This window comes from Solea senegalensis, linkage group LG1, assembly GCF_019176455.1.
Source record: "Solea senegalensis isolate Sse05_10M linkage group LG1, IFAPA_SoseM_1, whole genome shotgun sequence".
Lineage (NCBI taxonomy): Eukaryota > Metazoa > Chordata > Actinopteri > Pleuronectiformes > Soleidae > Solea > Solea senegalensis.
The window spans coordinates 6,944,357-6,968,912 of NC_058021.1; the positions used below are offsets into that span (position 1 = coordinate 6,944,357).

At 40.7% G+C, this 24,556-nt stretch overlaps 2 protein-coding genes across 8 annotated transcripts; both read left to right on the forward strand.

The window, feature by feature from the left end:
* Positions 1-357: 357 nt before the first annotated feature.
* On the forward strand, positions 358-5,986 carry ednrba (endothelin receptor Ba). The gene is made up of 8 exons (XM_044046155.1): positions 358-595; positions 1,079-1,557; positions 2,372-2,484; positions 3,054-3,258; positions 3,688-3,837; positions 4,002-4,135; positions 4,214-4,322; positions 5,074-5,986. Exons 2-8 carry the CDS (start codon positions 1,114-1,116, stop codon positions 5,206-5,208), a joined length of 1,290 nt encoding a protein of 429 aa, XP_043902090.1. The 5' UTR covers positions 358-595; positions 1,079-1,113; the 3' UTR covers positions 5,209-5,986.
* A 3,758-nt stretch (positions 5,987-9,744) lies between these two features.
* On the forward strand, positions 9,745-23,848 carry LOC122778068 (ETS-related transcription factor Elf-1-like). 7 transcript variants are annotated; one of them, XM_044039653.1, is made up of 10 exons: positions 9,745-10,017; positions 11,954-12,021; positions 13,245-13,356; positions 13,487-13,656; positions 13,829-13,955; positions 18,349-18,456; positions 18,644-18,799; positions 18,893-18,967; positions 19,648-19,843; positions 20,724-23,848. In XM_044039653.1, exons 4-10 carry the CDS (start codon positions 13,597-13,599, stop codon positions 21,349-21,351), a joined length of 1,350 nt encoding a protein of 449 aa, XP_043895588.1. In that variant the 5' UTR covers positions 9,745-10,017; positions 11,954-12,021; positions 13,245-13,356; positions 13,487-13,596; the 3' UTR covers positions 21,352-23,848. The 7 variants fall into 7 exon arrangements, with proteins under 7 accessions (XP_043895588.1, XP_043895603.1, XP_043895593.1 ...); XM_044039668.1 differs by having other exon boundaries at positions 13,249-13,356; XM_044039658.1 differs by having other exon boundaries at positions 11,954-12,009.
* The last annotated feature ends 708 nt before the right edge of the window (positions 23,849-24,556 follow it).

A 24,556-nucleotide genomic window follows, 5' to 3' on the forward strand; every position in this document is an offset into this window, starting at 1 on the left:
GTAAGAATTGGAGACATAAAAATCAAAACAGTTGAATAAAAACAATTTAGAAATGAAAATAAAAACAAAAGATGTGTGAATGGCTGATTTTATATAACAAAGATAGTTAGAGGAAATGTGGTGGAGTAAAATTAAAAGTTGCTAGAAATTCAAATAACAAAGTAAAGTACGGATAAGTTGAATTTTACAGTGTTACATTACAATGCTGGAATATACTACATCAAAAAAAACACAATCATTGATTTATTGCACTTGGATTCAGACGACAAATCTTCAGAACATCCTGCCTGCCTGCCTTCCCCTGTCTTCCTCCACCCCCTTCTTTAAAGGGGGAAGGGTTGGAGGACCTGGGATCAACTTAGCAGACTCTTGATTCAGTTTCTCACCAACACTCAGCAGTCACTGCTGGAGAAGACTGGACTACCAGATGAGCCCACTGAGGATTTTGGACTGTAGATGTGGACGGGCTCCTGCTTTGACACCAGTGACAAAGAGGACTGCTGCAGTTTGAGATGACTGGACTGTTACAGCAGCAACAGCATCCTGTCCCCTTGGGAACTTTGACAGTTACCAGGGACATTTGATCAAAGAGGCGGTAAGTAAGAGTTTAAGCTATATTGACAAGGGGGGGTTCATTGATGGATGAGTGAGGGATCACTGAAAGTACAGCACCCTCCCTACAACTGGTGGTCAAATTAATGAAAACGTAACTATTAATAACTACGCCAGCTTCTTCCTAATTGTGCACCTCTGTGCACCGTCGTCCTATAAATCACGGTCAACCACGTAAAAGTTCAAAGAAAGTTGAAATAAAGATTAATAAATAAAAGCAATGACTTCCCCTTCCTGCTAATACATTTGTACAGTGTGTGATTAATGTTTGTAGAGGGAGGGTCTGCAGATATTATTGTGAGTTGATTCATTAGTGTTGAGCAGACAGGACAGCCAGGAGTTAAGACCACCTCATAAATCGTGGAGCTTTGTATAATTTATATGGTTACAGGAAAATTAAATTCCTGTTGTCACAGAACAGATCTGCAGACAGAAAACCTTCTTTGTAAACCTCTTTGTATTCCAGGCGCATTCACGGAGGATCAGCTGCAGCCCCGTTAAATGAAAGCCATATTTCTGACAAAGTCCAGGATGAAGACTCACCTCCTCCGCTGGGAGTTTCTCTTCTTGACAGCTCACATCCTTGTGGCCAGTGGACAACTGGAGCCAAAGAACCAAGTTCCCCAGGAACCACTTATTGTCACCCAGAGACTGGGCCTCGTAGAGAGGGATGTACAGGGTCCAGTGAGGCCCAACATCACGATGCCCCGTCGTCGGCTGCCTCCCATGTGCTCTGGACCCACGGAAATCAGAGACACCTTTAAGTACATCAACACAGTGGTGTCGTGCCTGGTGTTTGTCGTCGGTATCATCGGCAATTCCACTCTTCTGAGGATCATCTACAAGAATAAGTGCATGCGTAACGGGCCAAACATCCTGATCGCCAGCCTGGCCCTGGGAGACCTGCTGCACATCATTATTGGCATTCCCATTAACGTTTACAAGGTGAGTTCAGGTGCAGAAGATACCTGACTGAATACATCACATGCAGTGAAAATAGGTCTTTTTGTTATTTCCACTGTAAATCCTCAGTTTTTTAAAAATTGTTTGCAATACTCGTATTGCCTGGGCTGTCTGTGTAAAGGTGAAACATTCAAAAACATATTGTATTTTAACATTTTAAACACACACACACACTCATGAAAGAGGCTTCCAATCAGTTCTTACATGTTATTACTTTATTAGATCCTGAGCCTTGGTATATCCCCTGATGTCTCGGCTATGTTATTATCTATTAAGTCCAGTGTGGGTGTGTGTGCATATCTGGTTTTCCTTATGTTGTGGGGACCAAAATCTGTTTACACAGTCCCATTATTCACATTATTCTTCCTTATGGGGACAGAAATTAAGTCCCCATAATGTAAATGACTACATTTTAAAGTGAAGACATGTTTTAAAGTGAGGCTGCGGTCAGGGTTAGGTTAAGGTTAAGGGTCAGAGTTAGGATTAGGCCAGTAGTACTGAAGGTTAAGGTTAGAGTAAGTCTACAGGAAATGAATGTAAGTCGATGCAATGTCCTCTGAAGTCATGGACACCAGTGTGTTTATTTTGGTTAGGGGGCAAGTATGTTAAAACAACATACCAGTGGGCCTAAAGCAAACATGCAGTGTCTCATATTGGGCAGGTTAACCAGAGTAAAGTCGTTTGCTCCTGAGCTTTGACTTCAATCGTGAGCCCCGGTGCAAAAGACAAAGCACAACAGCACTCACTCATGATCCTGTGTCTGTCTGTCTGTCTGTCTGTCTGTCTGTCTTTCCAGCTCCTGGCAGAAGATTGGCCATTCGGTGTGACTCTGTGCAAAATGGTGCCGTTTGTCCAGAAAGCATCAGTGGGGATCACAGTGCTGAGTCTGTGCGCTTTGAGTATCGACAGGTAAATCAGTGGACACCCAGCTCACACTGACTTCACCACCGATTTATTCATTACTGACCGCTTTTAACTTGGATTAATGTCACAGAAATATCAGTGAAAGCAGATGCTCATGAAAACAGTCTATTCAAACATGTGAGCCCTGATGGAGACAAATGTGTTGGCTTTTAGATGTCCATCCATTCATAAAGATTTTATTCCTTTTTCTTCGCTGCCACTTATACTTTATGGACTTCCTCTTGAACGCTAAAGACTCAGTCATTATTGGGATTTTTGAATATGCTTAAATGTACATTTCAGCTTTGCAAGTTAGGATAAAAGATGTGTGATGACAGGTCTATTTAACCTTTTCCAGTCTAAAAAATACGTCTCATGTCTGTACTGTACATATGAACCCAAACACTGAACGCAGCAGTGCTATGTTATGGCTAATAATGAGCTTTTGCCTAACAGACATGAGAGATCTACATGACAACAATCTCAGCAGGGAAGGAAAAACATATTCCCCAAATCCACAAACAATCCCCATAACTAATAGTCCCAGGTTTGCAAACTGATTGTTGATCTTTCAGGTATCGCGCCGTGGCCTCGTGGAGCCGCATCAAAGGGATTGGAGTTCCGAAGTGGATGGCGATTGAGATCACACTCATCTGGATATTATCCATCGTCCTGGCTGTGCCAGAGGCAATAGCCTTTGATATGATCACCATGGACTACAAAGGAGAACACTTGAGGATCTGCTTGCTCCACCCCATGCAGAAGAGCGACTTTATGAAGGTGGGGATGAAACACGGACCCTCAGAGGCCCATCACTGTGGAGGGAAAACAGTGCACGTTGACACAGCTGTGCATGCTGAAAAAGTGCATGCACATACAGAGAGCGACTCACACTGACACATACAGGCTGCATACTTTACACCAAAACCACCTGCACAGATCGGGGTTAAATCAGGATTGAGGAAAATAATGCCAAAAAAATCAAATAAAAATAGAAATAAAACACTTTATCACTATATGTCTAACAGAACATACTGCAGCACTTTCAATTCCACTGAGGTACACTGATAAATGTGCTTCTGGATTCTGGAGTGAGACACACCCTTGAGTTTAACACGCTGGTCCATGTCACACAGCCAACATTTTACATAAGACCTACGTACAGATGCTATAGTGCATAACCCAGTGCTGTACTCACTCTCTCTGTAGTTTTACAAGTCAGCAAAGGACTGGTGGCTGTTCAGTGCATATTTCTGCTTACCATTGGTCTGCACTGCTATTTTCTACACCCTGATGACCTGTGAGATGCTGAGGAAGAAGAACGGAGTCCAGATCGCTCTTAGTGATCACCTCAAACAGGTTAATTATTATGTTATGTTTATTATTTATTTTTCTTTCTTTTTTTTTATCCCAGTTCTTCATTGCTGACTAAATACACAGATCGAGCAATAAATCTGAGTTCTCTGCCATTTAAGAGATTTTGTGGCCAGAATATCACTGTTCGTGTGTGTGTGTGTGTTCAGCGGAGGGAGGTGGCTAAGACTGTGTTCTGCCTGGTCCTGGTCTTTGCTCTCTGCTGGCTGCCGCTCCACCTTAGCCGCATTCTGAAGCTGACCATCTATGATGAGAAAGATCCAAACCGCTGCGAGCTGCTCAGGTATGGACGGAAACGCATTTCCCATAGGAGACAGTGAAGGAAATATCGATGACTGGTGTGTCTCTGTCCACCTTTTAGTTTCTTCTTGGTATTGGACTACATCGGGATCAACATGGCATCAGTGAACTCCTGCATCAACCCCATCGCCCTCTACATGGTCAGCAAGCGCTTCAAGAGCTGCTTCAGGGTACGGAAAGTGACATTTTTAAAGGTCCAGTGTGTAACATTTTAGAGCGTTTATTGGTAAATTGAAAATTTGCATATTCTATTTATATCACTTTCAGCAAGGGGCTTGCGTTACATAGGCCGCCATTTTGTTTCTATAGCAGCCAGGCGTGCATTTCTGGTTTTGAAGTGGAAGCTTACAACGCAAAAAGAAAAATTGTGGTTTTGTCAGAGAGAGAGAGAGAGAGAGGGACAGTAGTACAGAGTGTTTATATCCTTTCTTGGTCTGTAAGGCCACCGTAGTTTACGTGCTTTGGGGAGAAGTGAGTGAAAGAGTCCTCGGTTTGTTGCAATCTGCAGTTTTACCATTGTCAATGTTAAGATCATAAATATCAAACAGGCATTTCCACATGTGTGAAAGTACAATATAGAAAGATATAAACAATACGACTATAAAAAGTTAAAATAGAATGTACATTACAGACGGTTACCAGAATATATACACAATAGGCTTGATATTTACAGCATAAACTGGGGTTGAACATGAGATATTGTATATGTGAAGTATATTATATATATATGTGTTGCACGTGGGATGAGTAACCTGTAACGTTTGGTCTACTGAGAGCAGTGCTTGGATGAAACAGCAAGCCGGTGAATGTCACTGAAAAGCAACATTCTGTGCTTTCATGAGGGACTATGTGCCAATTCCTTGGCTCTTGCTTTTCTTTTCACCCCGGCCTGCTCCTCACAGTTTTCCCACTTTTTTCTAGTCCTGTCTTTGCTGCTGGTGCCTCCCGCCTGAGATGCTAATGGATGAGAAACAGTCGTGCATGAAGCTGAAAGTCACCGAACGAGCCTCTGAACAGAGTAATTCGCGCATGACCAACAAATCCACCACAGCCTGAGAAGACTGAAGCCCGGAAGTGAGAAAAGAGGACGACAACAACAACAACAACAACATCATCGAGATTGTAGTGAATGTGGGTGATGCTTGCTTCATCTTCAACATCAAATGACGTCTCCTTGAACTCCAAAGAGACATTCTTTTGGAAATCAGCCCCAATTTTAGCCTTAAACTCTGAACACATTTGATGATGGAGCACAGAAGACAGATGCATCGGTGCTGTTTTCTTGGATATCAAGAATAGTGCTAAGGTAACACCAGATGTTGAGAAAATAAAATAGGAGGTCAAAGGTGAGTGAGGAAAGACAGATCCTCAGACTCACGGCCTGGTAAGTGAATATTACTCTGAAGTTCAGCGTTGCATGGACTGTGTTTGAGTGTGATACTGCCTTATGTATTTCTCCCACACTCTGCAGCAGCTCAGAAAAAAAGCATAAAATCAATGTATAATATTGTTTTGTTTGTATGTTTTGTTTTCATCGTTGTATATACAGAAAAGAAAGTACTGAGCATTTGGCAGACTTTATTAATTGTCACGTTAGTTGCATTTCTACGTATGCCTCTGTGCCATTTTTCCCACTAGTTACTGAACTACTGACGCGGTGTATTTTAGGCTGTGAACATTCAGCTATTGTATTATACTGTTCATTAATGAGCCACTCCAAGAGGCTTTGTGCTATCTTAAGCTGACCTGTACCTCGGCTTATATGACGAGAGGTGGGTTTTCTATTTGCAGTAAAATGACAAATAAATAAATAAATATAACAAATGAGAAACCAGAGAGTCAGTTGTGTATTTTCTTTAACAAAAAAAAAGAAAAAAAAAAAGCTGCCTTTTTAGTCATCATCTGATTACAGTTTTAAGCTTTTGTGTGTGTGTGTGTGTGTGTGTTCATTTGTCTGTGTGGTTTTGATTTAAGTGTGACAGCAGGCAGCATCATGTGATGCTGAATGCTAATACAGAACATTACTGTGATCTCTTTATTTTTCACTCCCCAACACACACACACACACACAAACACAGAGGGCTCTGACCTGGCAACGTTCCTTGGGGCTAAACCAGTGTCACGCATGTCACATTAGACGTCAATGAAGCTCTCTGTCCTGTGATCTCTCACCACCCTGCCTTGCCTTGACTCATGTCTTCATCCATTTTCCTTGCTTTCACTCTGTTCTCAGCCTGTCTTGAGTCTTTACCTCTTCTCCGCACTCTATGCCCGTGTTGCCCCCTGCATTCCTGTCTCCCACTTCATCCCATAACCCCTCTGCCTCTTTTCTTCCAAATATGTTTCCAAACTACTTCAGTGTGGTTTGACATTTAATCAAAACCGGTGGCGTAAGCTGCTCTATCTGCAGAGGAATCACATTCAGTGTGTTCCTGCTTCTTTTTCTACTCCTTACAGTGATTCTACTGATGTATCTGCTCATGTACACTGCAATTAAACGTCTGCCAATATCATGAATGATTAATATTTGAATGTAAACACAGGCAAGATTCACTTTCAGTCATCTGTCCTCGTACAGATGAAACTGTTTCTGCCGAGGCTTCGACAAAATGAATGCAGGGCATCATAGAGCAGTAAAACTCACTCACAACGAACACTAAAAGCAACAGCGCGTTATTATACAGCGCTAATGTCGCTTTTTATTGCTACTAAGAGTGAGAAAATGAAGTTGAAACCCAAATCCTAAGGGGTTAATTAGACTAAGCGCCATGTTAAGTCATTAAAGTTTGGATAAACTCAAAGTGTTAGCTGGGGCTGAGAGCTTCCTTTTCATTTGACAAAACATTGTGGACTGAGGCGTACGTCCTTCTTAGTTCTCAGTTAGTTTGTTTATTTCGGTCACAGCTATTCACAAATAAATGAAGGTAGCACAAAAGAAATAGACTGAAAAGGTGTAGGCTGAAGCTCAAGCTCAAGCTTATTTTATACCTACCCTAGGTGCTAATGTTACCTGTCAGCGTGCGGTTTATAAAACAAAAACCCTTTGTTATCGCCACAAAAGAATCTTCTCATAACATACACACACACATACTGCACATGCACCACACGTGGTCCATTCTTGACTCCTGCCAGTTTTAGAAGTCAACAGAAAGTGCAATAGTGTAGCTGCAGCGGAGGATTGATCGATTTGCTCCGGGTCTCAGGGGTTAGGGTGTGAGCAGGCTTAGTCTGGCTCTCTCTTTCTCCAAATAATCCATCATCTCTTTTCCATCCCTCCGTCTACTCTCGGTTGAATATTTACTCTAAAGGTTCAGCAGGACTGCATCCAAAAGCAGCATTTGTATGAACATTATGTCCCTTACTTTATTTTTTTCTTACTGTAATCCTGAGTTGACCTGCATAGCATCATCTGAATAAACTGTGTGTGAGAGCACATGCGCAAATCATATAGGCGACCTTAGTTTATTGTGGCTTGTTAGCATGGGCAAAAGAGTTAAGTTTCTATTAACATTTGGGAAGAACTAAGAAAATATGCTTTCATTATGAGCACGAACGTGCATGTGTGTCTGCGTTCGGCCAAGGAATTTCTTCAAGGGGGGAAAAAAAATGAACTCAAGTCAAACGGAGACATAAATGCCGCCTGAGAACACACAAAACAAAGGTATGTGAGCTGGATTCTCTCCATCGGTGCATGTGATAGTGTGTCCACTGGCATGCATATGTGCACATGTAAGTTCTTGGTCTAATTTGGTCGCACACAACTGATCTCACACACAAAAGCACAGCTCATCACACCGACGTACAGATGTGCACAACCAAAGGAATCCATCAGACTGACAAACCACAGACTCTGGAACGCGTCTTTCATCTAGTCCTTCACCAGAGGACATTCAGACTTTGTGTCACAGTCCCACTCTTTGACATGCGTTTGGTTTTTTTGGTCACTTTGGCAATGTGAAGACACATCTATGTGGCCATGTAGTACAAGAAGAACTTCCATTTATCTTCCACAAACGCACATATGGTGCACAGGTTGTTTTTTGCTTTTTTTTTTGCTTGACATTGGAATTGATTGTTGAAAAATATAGCCACACAATAGTAATCATAGTTGTCCACAGTCCAAAGTGACATTTTTACCCTTTTCCAAATTCATTGTTCATCAGAAATATATTGACTAGTAAAAAAGCTAAGAAAACCACATACAATCATAACCACTTTATTAGGTACACTTGTTAACTGCGCTCTAACACGAATATGCTAGCAGCCAATCAGATGGCAGACAACTAGACCAAGTTCAAATTGAGCATTAGAATGAGGAAGAAAGGAGATTTAAATATCTTTGAACATGACAATCATCTCTAGTGTTTAGAATGGTCCAAAAAAAACATCTAGTGTATGTAATAAAGTGGCTGGGGAGAATTGTCCTGATATGTTAGTATAAAATACACAAGTACTGTATATGCTTACATTAAATTTAATTTAGTTTCATCCAGAACCATTTTGCTTGCACCACTTTCACGTGTACACTCCCCAATTCTTGCCGCGTCACACAGTATGCATCTGATTTATGTAGTTGTCTGACGGTGATAAAAGAGTAGCTTAGATTAAATAAACTGTACCTGGTTTTAGGCAGGGAATTTACATAAGCACATTTTGTTTATTTGCAGTTCTGGAGGCGTCAGAGCAGTTCAGATTGTTATGGATGATGTCACAACTGGTTGAAACTTGCTCAAACCTCACTCAGAAACTTCAGCGCGGTAGTTTCCCTGCAAAGAGATGCTCACTGTGAACAAAGCGCACTGTAAATAGAATGTATTCAAAACACACTGTGCACACTGTGTCTACATCACTCACAGATCACCGTGTGGTTCTGTGTGGTGTCGAAGACGCCCAGTTATGTACATGCACATTTAGTGTGTGCACATGTGATGGTTGTGCATGATGCGCAATGTGCAGAGAAGATTGTAGTTGTACAAGCCTTAGGCAGGAGGGCGCATGACAACGCTAATGACTTTCATGAAACAGTGGTGACATTGATCACACACAAGGATTCGTGAACAACAGTCTGCATGTACAGTCACATAAGCTCCTGTTCCATTTGTTGTTTATTAAAACAGAGAGAACCATGGAGTGCCAATGAGGGCTCGGATAGACCTGACCAGACCAGACCTTTTGCTGAGGGTGTTGGTGCAAGATTTTTCCACTAGGGTGCATCAGGTACTTGATAAAGCACAAATGTGGTTCACTTTAATTCGTCTGTCTGACAGCATTTTTGTCTTTTTGCCCTTTTGTGTGTCTGCTTTATTGAACCCGGATCTGTACTTACACTCTGCATTAACACATCATATTGAGACTCACAATACAAAGAGTCTTATCAGATTTATGACGATTTTGTTTGTTATTTGATGAGATTATCACATGCAGATACACTGGCCTTTCACCCTCATATAAAACCTGACTGTTAGTAGATAAGGTGCTTGGCTTTCTGCTGCTTTACATTGCAAATACACCCTTGTTTACATTTGCTCCACACTGACAATGGTCTCTATGGGTTACTTTGACTCACAACACAGGTAACCAATCAGATCTCACAGAGGGGGCAGTTCACTGGAAAAAGAAGAGGAAGCAAGAACTGACAAGGACTGAAAGAAAAAAAATCACCACAATCCACACTAATTTTAAGTCAGTGTGGCAATTTACCTGTTGACTGGAAACCTGCCTAAAGGAAGTGATCCCAGGTCAATTCTGACAGCAGCAAAAAGGTTTTGTTTTTACCAAATGGGATGAGAGCTATTTCCGTTTCTCACTGGGATCCTCCAGGCAGTTGTTGCTTTGCCACATGCAGATGCATGCTTTAAATACAAGGTAAGCCCAAAGCTTTATATTTTCTGTTTAATAATAAACCTGCTCTTCTTTCAAGTTAATAAAAAACCACTAAAGACAACAAAAGAAAATGCTGTTAGGTCTTCATGAGGCTTTGTGTTGTAAGACACGTGCTGAAAGGAAAGTGAAAGCATTTGGAAGTGTGGTGTGTGTGTGGGTGTGGGGGGACGACACACACACACACACACACACGCACACACACACACACACACACACACACAAACAACATATTTTAACTGTGTTCATTTAAACAAGTCTTGGTTACCCCAAGCAACAGGAGGAGCTTATCAGCGCCTGCCTCACTTTCCATACTGCTATCAGTAATTGGCCTAGTTCACACACAAACGCATGCACACACACACACACACACACACACACACACACACACAAACACACTCACTGCCCCTTTCTGTCAAACACACTCTTTCTATCTTGGTTTTTGAGTGTCAGTCTTGTACATGTACTCTCTCTCTCTCTCTCTCTCTCTCTCTCTCTCTCTCTCTCTCTCTCTCACACACACACACACACACAAGTGAACCGGGGAGTGGATGTTATGGGGGCTTATCAGTGTCCTCAGGGGCCTGGCAGCCACTTCACAGACTCACATCCCGGTGCCAAGGCCACAGAGACAAACCTATGTGACCAGATTGCTGATGAACAAAGCCTCTATACTCTCGACCGTTAGAGAGTGTTTTATAGAAGAAGCTGCTGGCTGTCGGGCAAACCAACAATGACCGCCAATGAATGTATGCACATGGCACAGTGGCATGCAGCAGCGGTTACCAGTCAAATAAAGAAAGGTGAAAAGAAAATAGTGCTGTTCTTTCAGGCTGGTTTGTGGGTTTTTATACAACATTTGCTGCCTCTAAAGTAAACATGACAGCCGTATAGCCTGATCTTGGGGTTAAGAAGCCATTATTTGAACTAACAGCTTGAGTATACTGTAGGTGACCAAAGAGAATAATGTATGTTCATTTATGATTTGCAGCAAAACATCTGGCAGTAATTTGAATATTTTCCCTGAGCCCAGGGTGATACCTTCAAATTGCTTGTTTTGTCCAACCAACAGCCCATAATTGAAAAGATACTGCCCTTTCATAGAAAGCTAATGTAACCAGTGGCAACTACTGTGGAGGAAAGAACAAGAACCCAGGCCATGGGTATCTTTGAAGGTGGTTTCTGTTTATTTTCAGGGAAGATGGAGTACAGAAGGTTTTCTAATCAATCATGTTGATTGGTTGAGCTCCTAATTGTGTAATTTGTAACTTATTAAATGCTTGCTCTAAAAGTAGCAAGTAAATTAACAAATGTGGTTGCAGAGACTAAAATTATAACAATTATAAAGGGTATAATGTTGTAAATAAAAACAACAATGTAATAATAATAATAATAGGCCTAAATAAATAAAACGGATTACAAGGAGAAACCTGAAAGTGAATGTAGAGGAACAGAAATTCAGTCTCAGATGTTCCTTCCTCATATATACATGACAAATCTATTATAAACATATTACTTATTACGTTTAATTGATGCTGTTACGCTAAGAATCATCACGGCAAATATTTGTCAGATCTATCGACTAATCTCTGAGTATTAAAGCTGGGGTCAGTAAGTCTTGAACAGCTATAGCAGTAGCTGGGTAAAGTAAAACTAAAGAGAGCACAAACCTCCACCAAGTCGTGCTGTGTCACTTCAGAATCAGAATCAGAATCAGAATCAGAAGAGCTTTATTGCCAAGTACGATTTGCACATACAAGGAATTTGTTCTGGTGTCATTGGCGCATAACAAGCATACAAAATTTTCACTCACACATGTGGTGATGTGTGTTTGCCCTCTGCACAAAGGCTCTGTGCCATTCTTTTTCTTTTTTTTTTACACGACTTGCTCACTAACTTCTGGCTTTCATCTCTGCTTCAGCGTCACTTGTGAAGATTCCCGTCACACTCTACGAGAGCAGGGCAGAGCACATGCAGGTGCGCAGAGCGGTGAGTGATGAATTACTGGTCGTGTTTATGGCAATGTTTTATTTTTCGCAGACAACTAAAACGGCCTATTTCTCGTCACTGACTTGAAAATGTTGCACCGCTTTTATTGGCTCACTCGTCTCCGTTTTACTCCGTGTCCTACGAGAGCCACGTGACCGCGCACACATCACAGGAAGTTGAAAATGAGAGGGCCATTGCTGGCAGAGATGTTGGCAGTGGTTTGGCACAGGAACTCAGGAAACGGTGCCTCCTAACTGAGCTGTGTTTCCTGTGTGATAACTGACCCGCAGCCTCGATCAGTCACACGCATATAAAGACAAAGACATGCCCTCACATTCTCCCTCTGTTTGACAGCTGGGGTATAAAAGGAAAAGCTATGAGAAAAACAACATTCTGAGGTTTTTCTCATTACTGAGGACTGATTGATTTAAAATATGGAATGAAAATGAGCTCATTAGAAGCAGCTGGTCCTCGGCGTGTTATTAGTTACACACAACATCTAAATGGGGGCAGATTGCGGCTGAAGATAAATGCAGGTGTGAACACAATGTTAACTATGACACTTTGTGTGGTCACTTTACTTTTCTCACTTCAACGTCAGAGTAACTCGGAGGATAAAAGCGGTGGAGCTGGAAGAAGAGCGGGGAAAGGACTGCAAATGATTAAATGAAATTAACAGTGAGGAGATGGTGGCCACAGGGCAGGAGAGGAGGAGGAGGAGGAAGAGGGAAACAAATGAGATGGAGAGACTGCGGGGGAGTAATGGAGAGGAGTTTGTTTTGTACTTCTGTTCTGAATGACCACTTCACTGTCATGTTGTAAGGAATGTGCACACAGTGGCCTTAAAAACCTTAAACATTGTGCAAAAACATAATGTTTCAGGCACAACACCAGCTGCCTCCCCCCACTCATACCACACACACACACACACACACACACAGAGAGAGGGGGAGACAGCAGAGCTCAGGCACACATTGCAGTGCAAACGCTTCCTTCCTGTTGCTGGTTTAGCCTCTTTTAGAAGCCAGATAAGAGCAAAAGAATGAGATCTATGAAAGAGGGAAGCAAACAGGGCTGTTCTCTCCGCTCTTCCGAACACGGTGACCACATTTCTCTGTTTAGATATCACACTATTTAATCACAAAGTTTCCCTTGCAGCAGGTGTGATGTGTGTGTGTTTTTCTGCCTCATGTCACACTCCTTTACTCTTGTTTCTCGTCCAGGCAGGTTCAACCAGACCACAGGTCTGACGGTTTAGCAGCAGACCCACTTCCTCATTGAGAGTTGAGGCAGAGCGAGCCAACATGAGTTTCCTGTGACGCATCTGTGTCTCTGGTCAGTTAGTTTACTCACATCACTCTGTTGCATTACCCTGTATGGAAACACACTGGCCTTGTCGTATCCTGGTGGAGGTTCTCTGGTAGATGCACACTAACGGTACATTCTCTACAAACACTGGACACAGGAACTACAACAGGCCTGCTCAGGTGTTGACTGTCTTCAGAGGAAAGCTGTGATGCCGTTTGTGTCCATATAGACTTGTGCCTCATCAGTGTGTGTCTGGAATATTCAGCCATGCTACAGCAGTCAGAGCTCATCTTTGACTTTGCCAGTGACCATGTCAACATGTCACAGGTGAGTCATTTATGTCTTTGTGTGGAGAATAAATTGTAATTTAATCTATTCTGATTACACGTTTGTGTTAAAACGCAGAAAGGTACATTTCTGACGAAACTGATTTAAAAAAAAAAAATAGTGTAATTAGGTGTAATCTCATCTAACCTCTCTGTGTGTGTGTGTGTTGTAGTTAGGGGTCTACTCAGATTACCCTGCAGTGATTGTGGAGCAGGTTCCCGATCCACACCTGCTCTCATATGCCGGTCTGGCATGTGAACAGTCACTGACCGAGGAGGATCACCAGCAGATGCTCAAAGGTTAGTACATCCATACATGCGCACACACATGCACACACACACACACACACACACACACTCATCTAACCTTTCTTCACCTGTCACATTCACATTTCATTACTGTAGCTCACCTGCTGGTGCTTCTTCAACTTCAGTTTGACCTCTGTTCTCTCTCTCTTCTCTATATATCTCTATTTAAAAAAAACTTTATATAAGTGTACACATACAGTATATACATATTACAGAACAATTATTTCAATTAGCAATGTGAGAACACTCGCTAGACAAGCATTATGGCAAACATTCAACACATGTGGTGCTTACTGTATAAGGGATATAATTTGTAATAATGAATTAATAAGGAATAATTGAATGGTTCAAGAAGAGGTTTAAAAAAAGAAACATGGTAAGTTCAAGTTCTTCAGTGTATAACATGAAAGTGAAAACCGCCCACCCGTTCTTTTCGTCAGAAAAATTACGGTGGCTTTCATGTATCATAAATATTATAGTTTTTTTTCATTTGTGTATCAAGTTAATCAAATCACACACTGTTCTGTCTGTTTGGGCTGCTGTAGAAACATGGTAACCTCCGTAAAGCAAGGCCTTTGCCTTAAGTATATTCACAAGGCTTATTGTAAGGCTACAAAAATTAACCTGTTTTTATTTTACAAACTATACACTAAAAGTAATAAATTAAATTTCTTCAAATAAACTCTCATAAATGTGTCCAGTTTGGACACTTATTGCAGAGTTCACCAAACAGAGGACTCTTCTCTTACCCCGTCCTTTCCCACATGTGTGTCAGGGAGGCCTTCACATAAACACACTTTTCACAACTCTTCTCCTTTCTTCCACTTTGTTACTCCATGCATCTGTTGTATGTGGACAAAGCCATTCTTTGTCTGCTTCGTAAGCTGCTGCTTCAAAACTCCAGTCGCATGTCTGTTTGGGCTGCTGTAGAAACATTCTCGGTGCAAGATGGAGCCTTCTGTAAAGCCAGACCCTTGCCTATTACGGTTGCCAACCGTTTTTGAAAGACAATATTGAACAGATAAGGGACACACTTTGCTCTTTATTTTTGATAATCAAGTCAGTGCAAAAAACCATGACAGAAAAATTACAGATCATTCCACTCATGAAGATTTGTATGAGAGATAAATGAAAAGAAAAGAAAGTCCTGCTGTCAATTCCTCTCCATCTGTCTGTCATTCAATTACTATCCAAAATTGAATTGGGTGAGATGTAAAGGTGAAATGGTAGATAAAAATCATATTTGTTTAATAGAAAGTTACAAACATAGAAATATTATTGAAAAATAACTAAACTATTTTTATTTTTCAATAATTGTACATTTGTGCAAACATACCTATGGGTAGTTAGTTCAATATATGCCAGAAATGCTGCTGAATTTTACTCACTGGACCTTTACGGTGAAAGGTGTCACAGCATTATTCTACATTTATGTGTGATTATTATAATGACAGTTCCTTGTGGAATATGTGGCTGGTCTATGAGTGGGATATGATTTTTTAGGAGTAATTTGCGTGATAACATTTTTTCCAATAATACTAATATACCAGTTATACCACTATAAAGGCAGCCTGGATCTGCGCATGCGCAGGCCGCTACTCTCGCACATGGACCACCCTCAGCAAAAATTCAGGAAGTGAACCAAAACATACCTACTAGTTTGTGCCTGGGAGTGAGACAGCCAGTGAGACTTATCACGATGTAGGCGAGGTCATTTGAGACTACAGAGTTCATGCTGTAACGTGTTCCTCGCCTGTTCTGGAGTTAAAAGTAAGTTCTGTAGCTTCATCACATTGTTGTGTTTTCCTCGATGTTGCTGTGGTTGTAAGGAGCAGCTGAATGTTGGGCATGGCGAGGCTCGGCGAGCTAACAGCAGCAGCAGTAGTGCAGCAGTAGCACTTGCGTACAGAGAGACTATTTACTCTTTCAAACAAACGCTTTGAGAGTGTAAACCACCTGCCGTTCCTCAGTAAATGTCGTTTTGACATGTTTCTACTTGTGTCTACATGTTTCCTCAGCGACGCTGAAGTGTCACAGTGCTAACAGCTGTTAGCTAGCATGTTTATTAGCTTGTCGCTCCACAGTCTGCACACACAACCAATACACTCACATTATGCTTCGCACCAATATGTGTGTGTTATAAAAAGGACCTTATAGCTGCCAGTGTTGCTTCTTATGGAGGATAAAACCAAGACAGAAATCAGCACTGACTCTCCCAAAGTGCACTTATTAGCTTATTAGGTGAAATAATATTAAAGTTTGTTTTGTGTAATGGAGAAATAGGTACGATTTTTGCTCGATCATATATTTGGGTCATTAAAGAGACACTTCAGCGAGGGGCGTTGCAACAGGGTAGCCAAACTGTCAGGGGCCCCACTTTAAAGCTGGGGACACACTACTCAACTTTCACAGTCGTTACCGATTTTGAAAAGACTTGGAGTTCACACCAACTGATTGATTACTGCAGATCATTTTATGACGACTGATAGACTGCGCATGATGAGCTATCACAGACTACAGGATTTGTCAAACCAACTGAACACATCACTCTCACGAGAGCGACCATGTCTATGAGAGCGACAGGGTAAAAACAAACATCGCCATAGTTGTTTTTATATTCCTTCTACTACCTGTCTTCTGATGCTATTTCCTGTGTCCCACCTACTCTTTTTCATTGGCTGTTGGCAACATGTGTTTGCAGTTGGGTCGGTAGTCGGTACTGTTTGACAATGGCTGAGGTTGGGTTAGTGGGTTTGGGTTTCTGACCCTCACACACTTAAGAGTGATTTCAACTGTTTCTTGTGTTCGAAGCTACGCATGTAACTATAACAAGTGTTCTCATCAGCCTTATATGAACATCTGTGGCCGGGAGGCTGCACCAAGGACACCATTAGCAGCAGCAGAAATGTTAGCTTTGCTAAATCAATCAAATCTGCTATCTCACATTTATAGACAAGTTGTATTTGAAAGTGCCCCATTGGGTTGCTAGTGTTACCCTTTTTACGCACAACCAGATTTTTAAAACTGCAAAAGAAGTTTAATTCCGTTTTTGCAAAATGTAGGAATGTGAGCCCACACATTTGAGTGTTTGTCTGCCATGCTGTAAAAATGAATAATGTCTGAGCTGGCTCAGTATCCCCTGACGTCAGCAGTTTGGTCGTCATTACAGCTGAATCACACGTTCAAGATGGAGACAATAAATGAAACACTTGATATCCACTCATAGACACTTGAACTAGTGATGCATGATGTTACTATATTGGTATCGGCAGATATTGGCTTTTTAAATGTATTATCGGATATCGACAAACACACCAAGATCTGCCGATATAACTGACTACAACAGTAGGCTAAATAGGCCGCTACTATCTTGACCTCCATGCTAGCACCCTCTACAACTATTATGTATTTACGTTTCTTTACTTTGCTCAATAAAGTAAATGTATAGCTACATCTGCTGCAACATGAGCAGGCAAACTATTATATTAATTTCACTACAGAAAAGACTATGAACTAAGCAGTTTGGCACAGGGAGAAACGTAACCCTGTTGTTATTATTAGCAGGTATTTGAACATGTATAGCACTGTAGGACCACTTGTAACATTAACATGAAGTTCCGGTGAGCAGGCCTGAAACTGAAGCACCTTAAAGGAATTCTGCCATTATCATATTGTCATTTTTTTTTGTGTTTTCCTTGCTGTTACTGTGTTCTCTTCATCCACAGTAGTGGGATATATTTTTTATGTACCATTAAGTTTCCATTGAATGAAGCCTCAGTCTGACACTCTGCATCTCCTCTTGTAACAATCTACAAAAATAATCCACAGGACTATTGGCAAACTTTAACTGCTTACTAAGTCCAACACAAACAATTTATAAAAATATCAGAATTAGAAGAGGAGCAAAAGAGAAGAAACTGAAAAAGAGAGAGTGAGGCCAAAAGCACTGTGTCGCTCTGCTCCTTCACTTGCCTGAGTAATAAGGAAGACGTGCACCCCAAGGTCCTTTTAGTTTCTAGTGACTATTAACAGACTCCGAAATTACAATTAAATTGACTTTTTTACTGGTGGTGGTTCACAACAAACACAAAACGATTCGACAAAATTATTCTGTGTTAATTACTATACCCAACAAAAATTGCAAATTAGATTCTACAATATTCTTTTACTTTTAGCACCACTAATTAGATTCCTTTTTTTCCATTTGTTTTTTCCCTTTCTTCATCTTGTTATGGATGTCAGCTAAACAAAAACTGTCAGTATTACCAATTAGAGACAATAACAGGCTTCATAACTCGAACTTAATATCAGGCCTCGTCTTCAGTGTTGAATAATTTAATTTAATAATTCTGCTCACTGAAGTGTTTTTGTCTGTGATCTGTAGTGGAGCTGTGTGAAAGTGGAGAAGAAGAGACCATGGAGACGCTCGTTGCTGCAGACTCGCTTCTTAACATGGACTGCCCTGACGGCCTCTCGATAGAGCAACATTACTGTAAGTGCGCACACACACACACACACACACACACACCTGTGTTCACACTGCACACTAACAGAGAGAAGATGTCTCATCGCCCCCTCCTCTTTTTGATAAGGACATGTTTGACTATAGGTTGTTATTTTTAGACATGTTGCTTACAGTGCTGCTCTCTCTCATTAAATCTGTTCACTCCCCCCTGCAGCCCAGACCTTCCTACCATCACTGGGTGATGTCATCACTGCTCCCGTTACCCAGGTGACTGTGTCAGCAGACGGGATTGTGGGACCTGTTGATCAGTCACAATGGCACTTGTTGCACACAAAGAAGCCTGCCTCACAGCTGCAATCCAAAAAGAGAAGTCAGTCCCTTTTTGTTAATGTATTCACTGGCTTTAGCTTGTGTGATCATGTTAAACAATTTAAAAAATCAAATGTATTCTTTGTCTATTTAGGTCGAAAACCTCGACTTCGAAGGGCAGAGTCTCCCACACCAGAAATTAAAGTGAAAAAAGACAAATACAACAAAGGTATAGTCACAAATTTTACACATGCACTTTATACTTAAATGTAACTGTTACATGTTGACATTACATGCCAAACAGGCTGCAGTGATACTTTAGGCACAGAGAAAAAACATCACTGCAAGTCTTATTCAGTGTCTCAAGCAAAAGGAGGCTGGTATTCATTTAGATCACTTATGCACTTAAAAATGAAGGAGAATAATACCAGAATATGTATGAACTACAAGTCACCATGAATGAGCACAATTTAAGATAACATGGCAAAGTGGCAAAGATGAATATTTAATTTAAAGAAAAGTTGGTCATCGAGTAATCCTTTATGTAAGTTATCAAGAAATAATACATAATATTCAAATGTTTCAGCCTCTGAAATGACAGGATTGTATGCATACTTTTACATTTCTTCAAATTTAGTCGGCAAAATGATTATTTGAATAATATAGTTAATATTTATTTGATTAATTTGGAAACAATAGTTGCATCTGTGTGAATGTGCTGTCGTTTCTAAATTATGATACAAGAACCATTAATATAAAAGTCACTAAATGTCTGCACAACAACACTGTAAAATAATATGGATCACAGGGGACTGAGCAGTCATCTTTACAACACCGCTTTCATAAAAGTAACTTTCCGTGTGGTTTCTTTGTCTTTGCGTTTCTGTGTTTCCTGTGTTTGTGTTTTAGGGGGAAACACACTGTACCTGTGGCAGTTCCTCATGGAGTTGCTGCAGGATCGGCAGGTCTGCCCCCGCTACATCAAGTGGACGAATCCCGATGCAGGCATCTTCAAGCTGGTCAACTCGAAAGCAGTGGCGAGACTCTGGGGCAAACACAAAAACAAGCCAGATATGAATTATGAGACAATGGGCAGAGCACTCAGGTGCATAACACTGAATATTCTTAGCCTTAATTGATGGTGATGATGATGAAAACAGACCCATTCCATTATGATCAGTTTAGATGTTAAACTGTGGACGACAGCGTTACACCTCTCAGTGCACAGCCTGCTGGAAACTATTAGAAGAAGAAGAAAGAGCATTTTATATGAGCATTTCTATGTGTGTATTATGTGAGTTTCACAAAGCAGCTCTTACAGTTTTATTTTTTGTGGAGAGCAACAAAAGAAAGTTTTACAGCTTTAAAAGATGCTTGCAACTACACCGTATACTACTTTTTCTGAAAACTAAAGTGTGCCGCTTTTAAATAAGCAAATGTTGATTACATTCAGGCTGTTGTCAAAAGGTTACACAATGCTGATTAACCTTATCAGCTCCACACAACTCTGTCTCTCAGAATAGCAGTTTGCATCATTCTATGACATTACCATACAGCGCAGAGGAAGTGATCGGTTTAATGTCAAGACAAATGGAGGCAACAGCAGCAGTACCTCAAACAAGTTTAAGTATGACTACAAACAAATAAGTACCTACAAAAGGTTCCAGAAGTGAATTCTGCTGCTCAAAAAATGCCACTGTGCTGCCACAGTATACACGAATGCTCCCTCAGTCAGGTCTGATAGTATTGCTCGACAGTCTGTTTTCAGATAGATGACTCAACATACCAATACTGTTGCATTGTTTCTGTTCTCAAAGACCAAACAGAAGCAGCATAATATCATCAACAGAAATCACCAGGTTACTCACTGCAGTTTTAAAATTTCACAATCTCAAATTTGGAAACAGGGCCTGAATAATTTGGTTATGTAATTCTAGTTATTTAAATATGATGTATGTTAATGTGGGATATTTGTTTCCATGTAGGTACTACTACCAGAGGGGGATCCTGAATAAGGTGGAAGGCCAGCGTCTCGTCTACCAGTTCACCTCTCTGCCTAAAGACATGGTTTATATCACAGATGGGGATGGCACCAAAGAAGAAGAAGATGAAGATGACCACACCAACAACAGCGGCAATGAAGACGCTGTGAGTGATGACTCGGACGACTGCACAATATCTTCGAGTGACCAATCAGTGGAGGAGGAAATCTCCCACCCACCACAAAAGAAGATGTCATCCATTAGTGCCGTCCAAACCCCAGTCAACCAGCGGACCAGGCTGGCCACCAGGCCTCCAGGCCAGCGTGACACTGTCCTGCGATCTGCCAGTGCCAGCCTCATTCAGGAGAAGCACTTACCAATTGTGTCCGCTGAGATGCTGCGGACCCTCCAGAACCTGGAGAAAGTCCAGTCCCTGCAGCCTGCGGGTCACGCTTCAGTCTTTAAAACAGCTCAGTTGCTGGGGAGCCTGTATGAGCAGCAGGCCGCTGCTGTGATGATTCAAGACAGAGAGAGTTCACCCAAGGCTCACGATAAAGATTCACACCAAGGTCATAAATCCTCTCAAGGAGAGACTCCTCAGCTGGTTCCTCTCACCACCTCTGACCAGTAGAACAGAGCTGTTCATCACCAAACACACACACACACACACACACACACATACACTCCACTCACTCAGGACCAGTCACAGAGCTGCACTTTGCTGTGGCATTGACTCCACACAAGGGCCTACATTTCAAAAGTGTCTAAAAGAGAAGTTATTTATTCAGGATATATATTTTTTTTTTTTTTTAAATACAGCGCTAACAAAGGTAATTCTAAATCCTTCCTTACTGACATTTGAGTTGAGAGGAAATTGGCATGAGCCACAATCTCACAACATTCAGCAGTTTGGTTAAGGCTACATCCAGGCTACTCCGTTTCCATTTTAAAACACGTCAATTCTGCTACACACTTATCTTAATTATCCCGTTGTTTCAGTGCCCCAAAAATGGAGAAGTATAAAAACACTGCAAACTAAGGGTTGCATTTTAGTATAAATGGGCAAAAACTTAACTTATCAGCTAAAAAAGAAAAGCGCCATACTGTCAGTTTTAGTTTCATCTCATCATCAGTCATTTTTATTACCTTTTACTTGATTTTTTGTTGATTTTCATTAGTAATACTTTCTGAAGCAAACAACTGCAGAGGCTGACTTCCTGTTTACACTGGCATACGCATGCCCAGTGAACCTGGATGGTCATCAGTATAGATGCAGATTTCTTCTTTAAATAAAAACACAATAGTATGGATGTAGCCTTAGCCCATATTCACTGTGGATACATGTGCAGCACATTATGGCTGCAGCAAGTCTCTCATTTCATTTAGCCACACATTTATAAGATTTCACAATACCCTTGGTTTGGAGTGAGCAGTGTGGCTCGTTTTGGGAGTAGACCTCTCATTTATTTTTTAAAGGAAGCTGCGTTCATGTCACAACAAGAACACAGTGAAAATATTTTTTCTTCAGTTTCAGCATCTATATTTGTTGCATATGTCACAAATACAGCATGTCCTGTTCTTATTTCATAGTACAGCAAAAGCACTCTAGTATTTCATTCCCCTGATTTGCTTTATTGTGAAATATTTGCAGCACCAATGGATGTGCAGCCTCTTATGAAGAGTCCTGGTATTTACTTAAGGAGTATTTAGAGTATTTAAAGGTTGTTTATGATTTTTTTTTTTCTTCAAAGGCAAACTCTGTATAATTGTATAACATAGCAGGAGCTCCACAGCAGCTCTGTGGCAGGTGAGCAGGAGAAACGCGACTGACAAATGCAGAACAGACTCGCACGAGAAGTAGCAAATCGGCATCGCTGTGGCCACACAATGCACACGCATCCACTGCGAAACCAGCCTTAATTTCCTGTTTATCTCGGCCTTCTATAATTCTCTTTATGTGTTAACTGTGCACAACACCAAAGACGGACATGCACTGGAATCCACCGCCTCCCCACACCTTCTGCAGATACACCTGCTGCTTGCACGTGGGCTCCATCACCCTGGAGCTAATTACCTAATCAGCACACTGTGTCCTGTTATGCCTTAATCTTTCGCTATTCTTACTTACTTTTTTTTTTAAACTATCACATGCTCAGTCATTCTTCTTCCTCGATGCACTAAAGTTTACCCCTGCTGTATGTTTCTTCTCTTAAGTGCCTGAAGATCTTAGACCCTCCTGCCCCTGCTTCCACTTTTCCTGGTAATCATGAGGTTGTTGAGGGAAAAACATTCCATATTATTGTATATCAATATTGTTTTGTTTTTTTAAAAAAAAAAAAAGATTACTGAATTGTGTTTGTATTGTTGAAAAAACAAGGGATCACTGTGATATGTCTAGAATAGGAATTTTAGCACTGCTGCTGTTTATAGTGGACCTGCCTTCTGTTGACAATCTATGACTTTTACTTCGCTACAGTGCCTCCTGTAGTGTGTATATTCTGTTTAGTAACAGCACATACAGTACAACATATAAGCGCTCATGTGGACTTCTAAGGCATATTTTTGTGTATCGTGTGTTAGATACTGTATCTTTGTGAATATGCTTGATTTTGTGCCTTATTGCCATTTTCTCTCTCAGGTTTGCATGCGTTTGTTTTGCTGCACAGATCCTGTACGCTATGCAAATTAGTTTAACAGCTATTCTTTTATAAAGAGGAAATGCAAAGTTTAGCATTTTTGGCTTCAGTTGATCTTATTTAGCCTCACAAATCCAGATTTGAAAGTTTAACTTGAAATGAAAACGACATGTGAGATGTAAGCTGTGTTCTGTGAGGCTAAACTTTGGTAGAGAATGTTTAGAATTGTGCCTTTTTTCCAAAGGAAATTCCGCTATGCAAAACTGTTTTCAATTCATTCCTTAGTAAAGCTTTTATTTTGAAATCCCTCTCACTTTGCTTTATCTGGAGGTGCCTTCATATTTTAAGTTTTACTGATATGAGTTTGTGAACTTGTAGAGGGAGAGGTGGCGTTTCTGTTGTTTTTCTTTTCTTTTCGTGTTTGCTTTCATGCAATCCTGAGGTGTTGAATAAGATAATGATCTATTATATGAAATAAACCTAATTCCATCACTCTCTGTGGAATTTATTATTCAACCACTATTCTCCCAGCATCAGAGTACTTTAGAGTCAGTTTATTGCTATTTTTTGATTCCATTGCAATGCATGTCAGAAATAGTTTGTATGACAACTGTAGTCAGTTGTGACCCTGAATATTGATATTTGTTCTGTAATGGGGGAAATGTTTCGCAGCAGGAAAATTGTAAAGGTGTGGAGCATAAGGAGAAAAAATTAAGGCAATATAAAATTGAGGATACTCTAAAGAGTAATTTCAATAACCATTATTATATTATTTTTTTTATTATAGGCTTAATCGACATTGTGGGAACTCATTTGACAAGGATTCAAATGTAACATACATTCATTTTTATTTACTTTTTAATAATTTCAACATATTAACAGTTCCAATAAGAGACTTTTTTGCTGACAACTGAAAGAGTGATAATAATGAAAGAAGTCAAGTATTTTCAATCATTCATTTTCTACCGCTTTATCCTCCATATGATGGTCATGGGGGGTGCTGGTGCCAATCCCAGCTGACAGGGCAATGGTTTGAAAAGAAAAATTCTTAACTATTGGAATGCAACAGGAGAAAATACCAGAGGCAAGAAGAACTGCAACTGGTTTATTCCTCTTTTGTTTGAAAGTGCCTCAATCACCTTCTTTTCAGACGTGCTGTACTTTCACTGTTTTCTTTTTTGAAAGTAATTTGATCCCAAT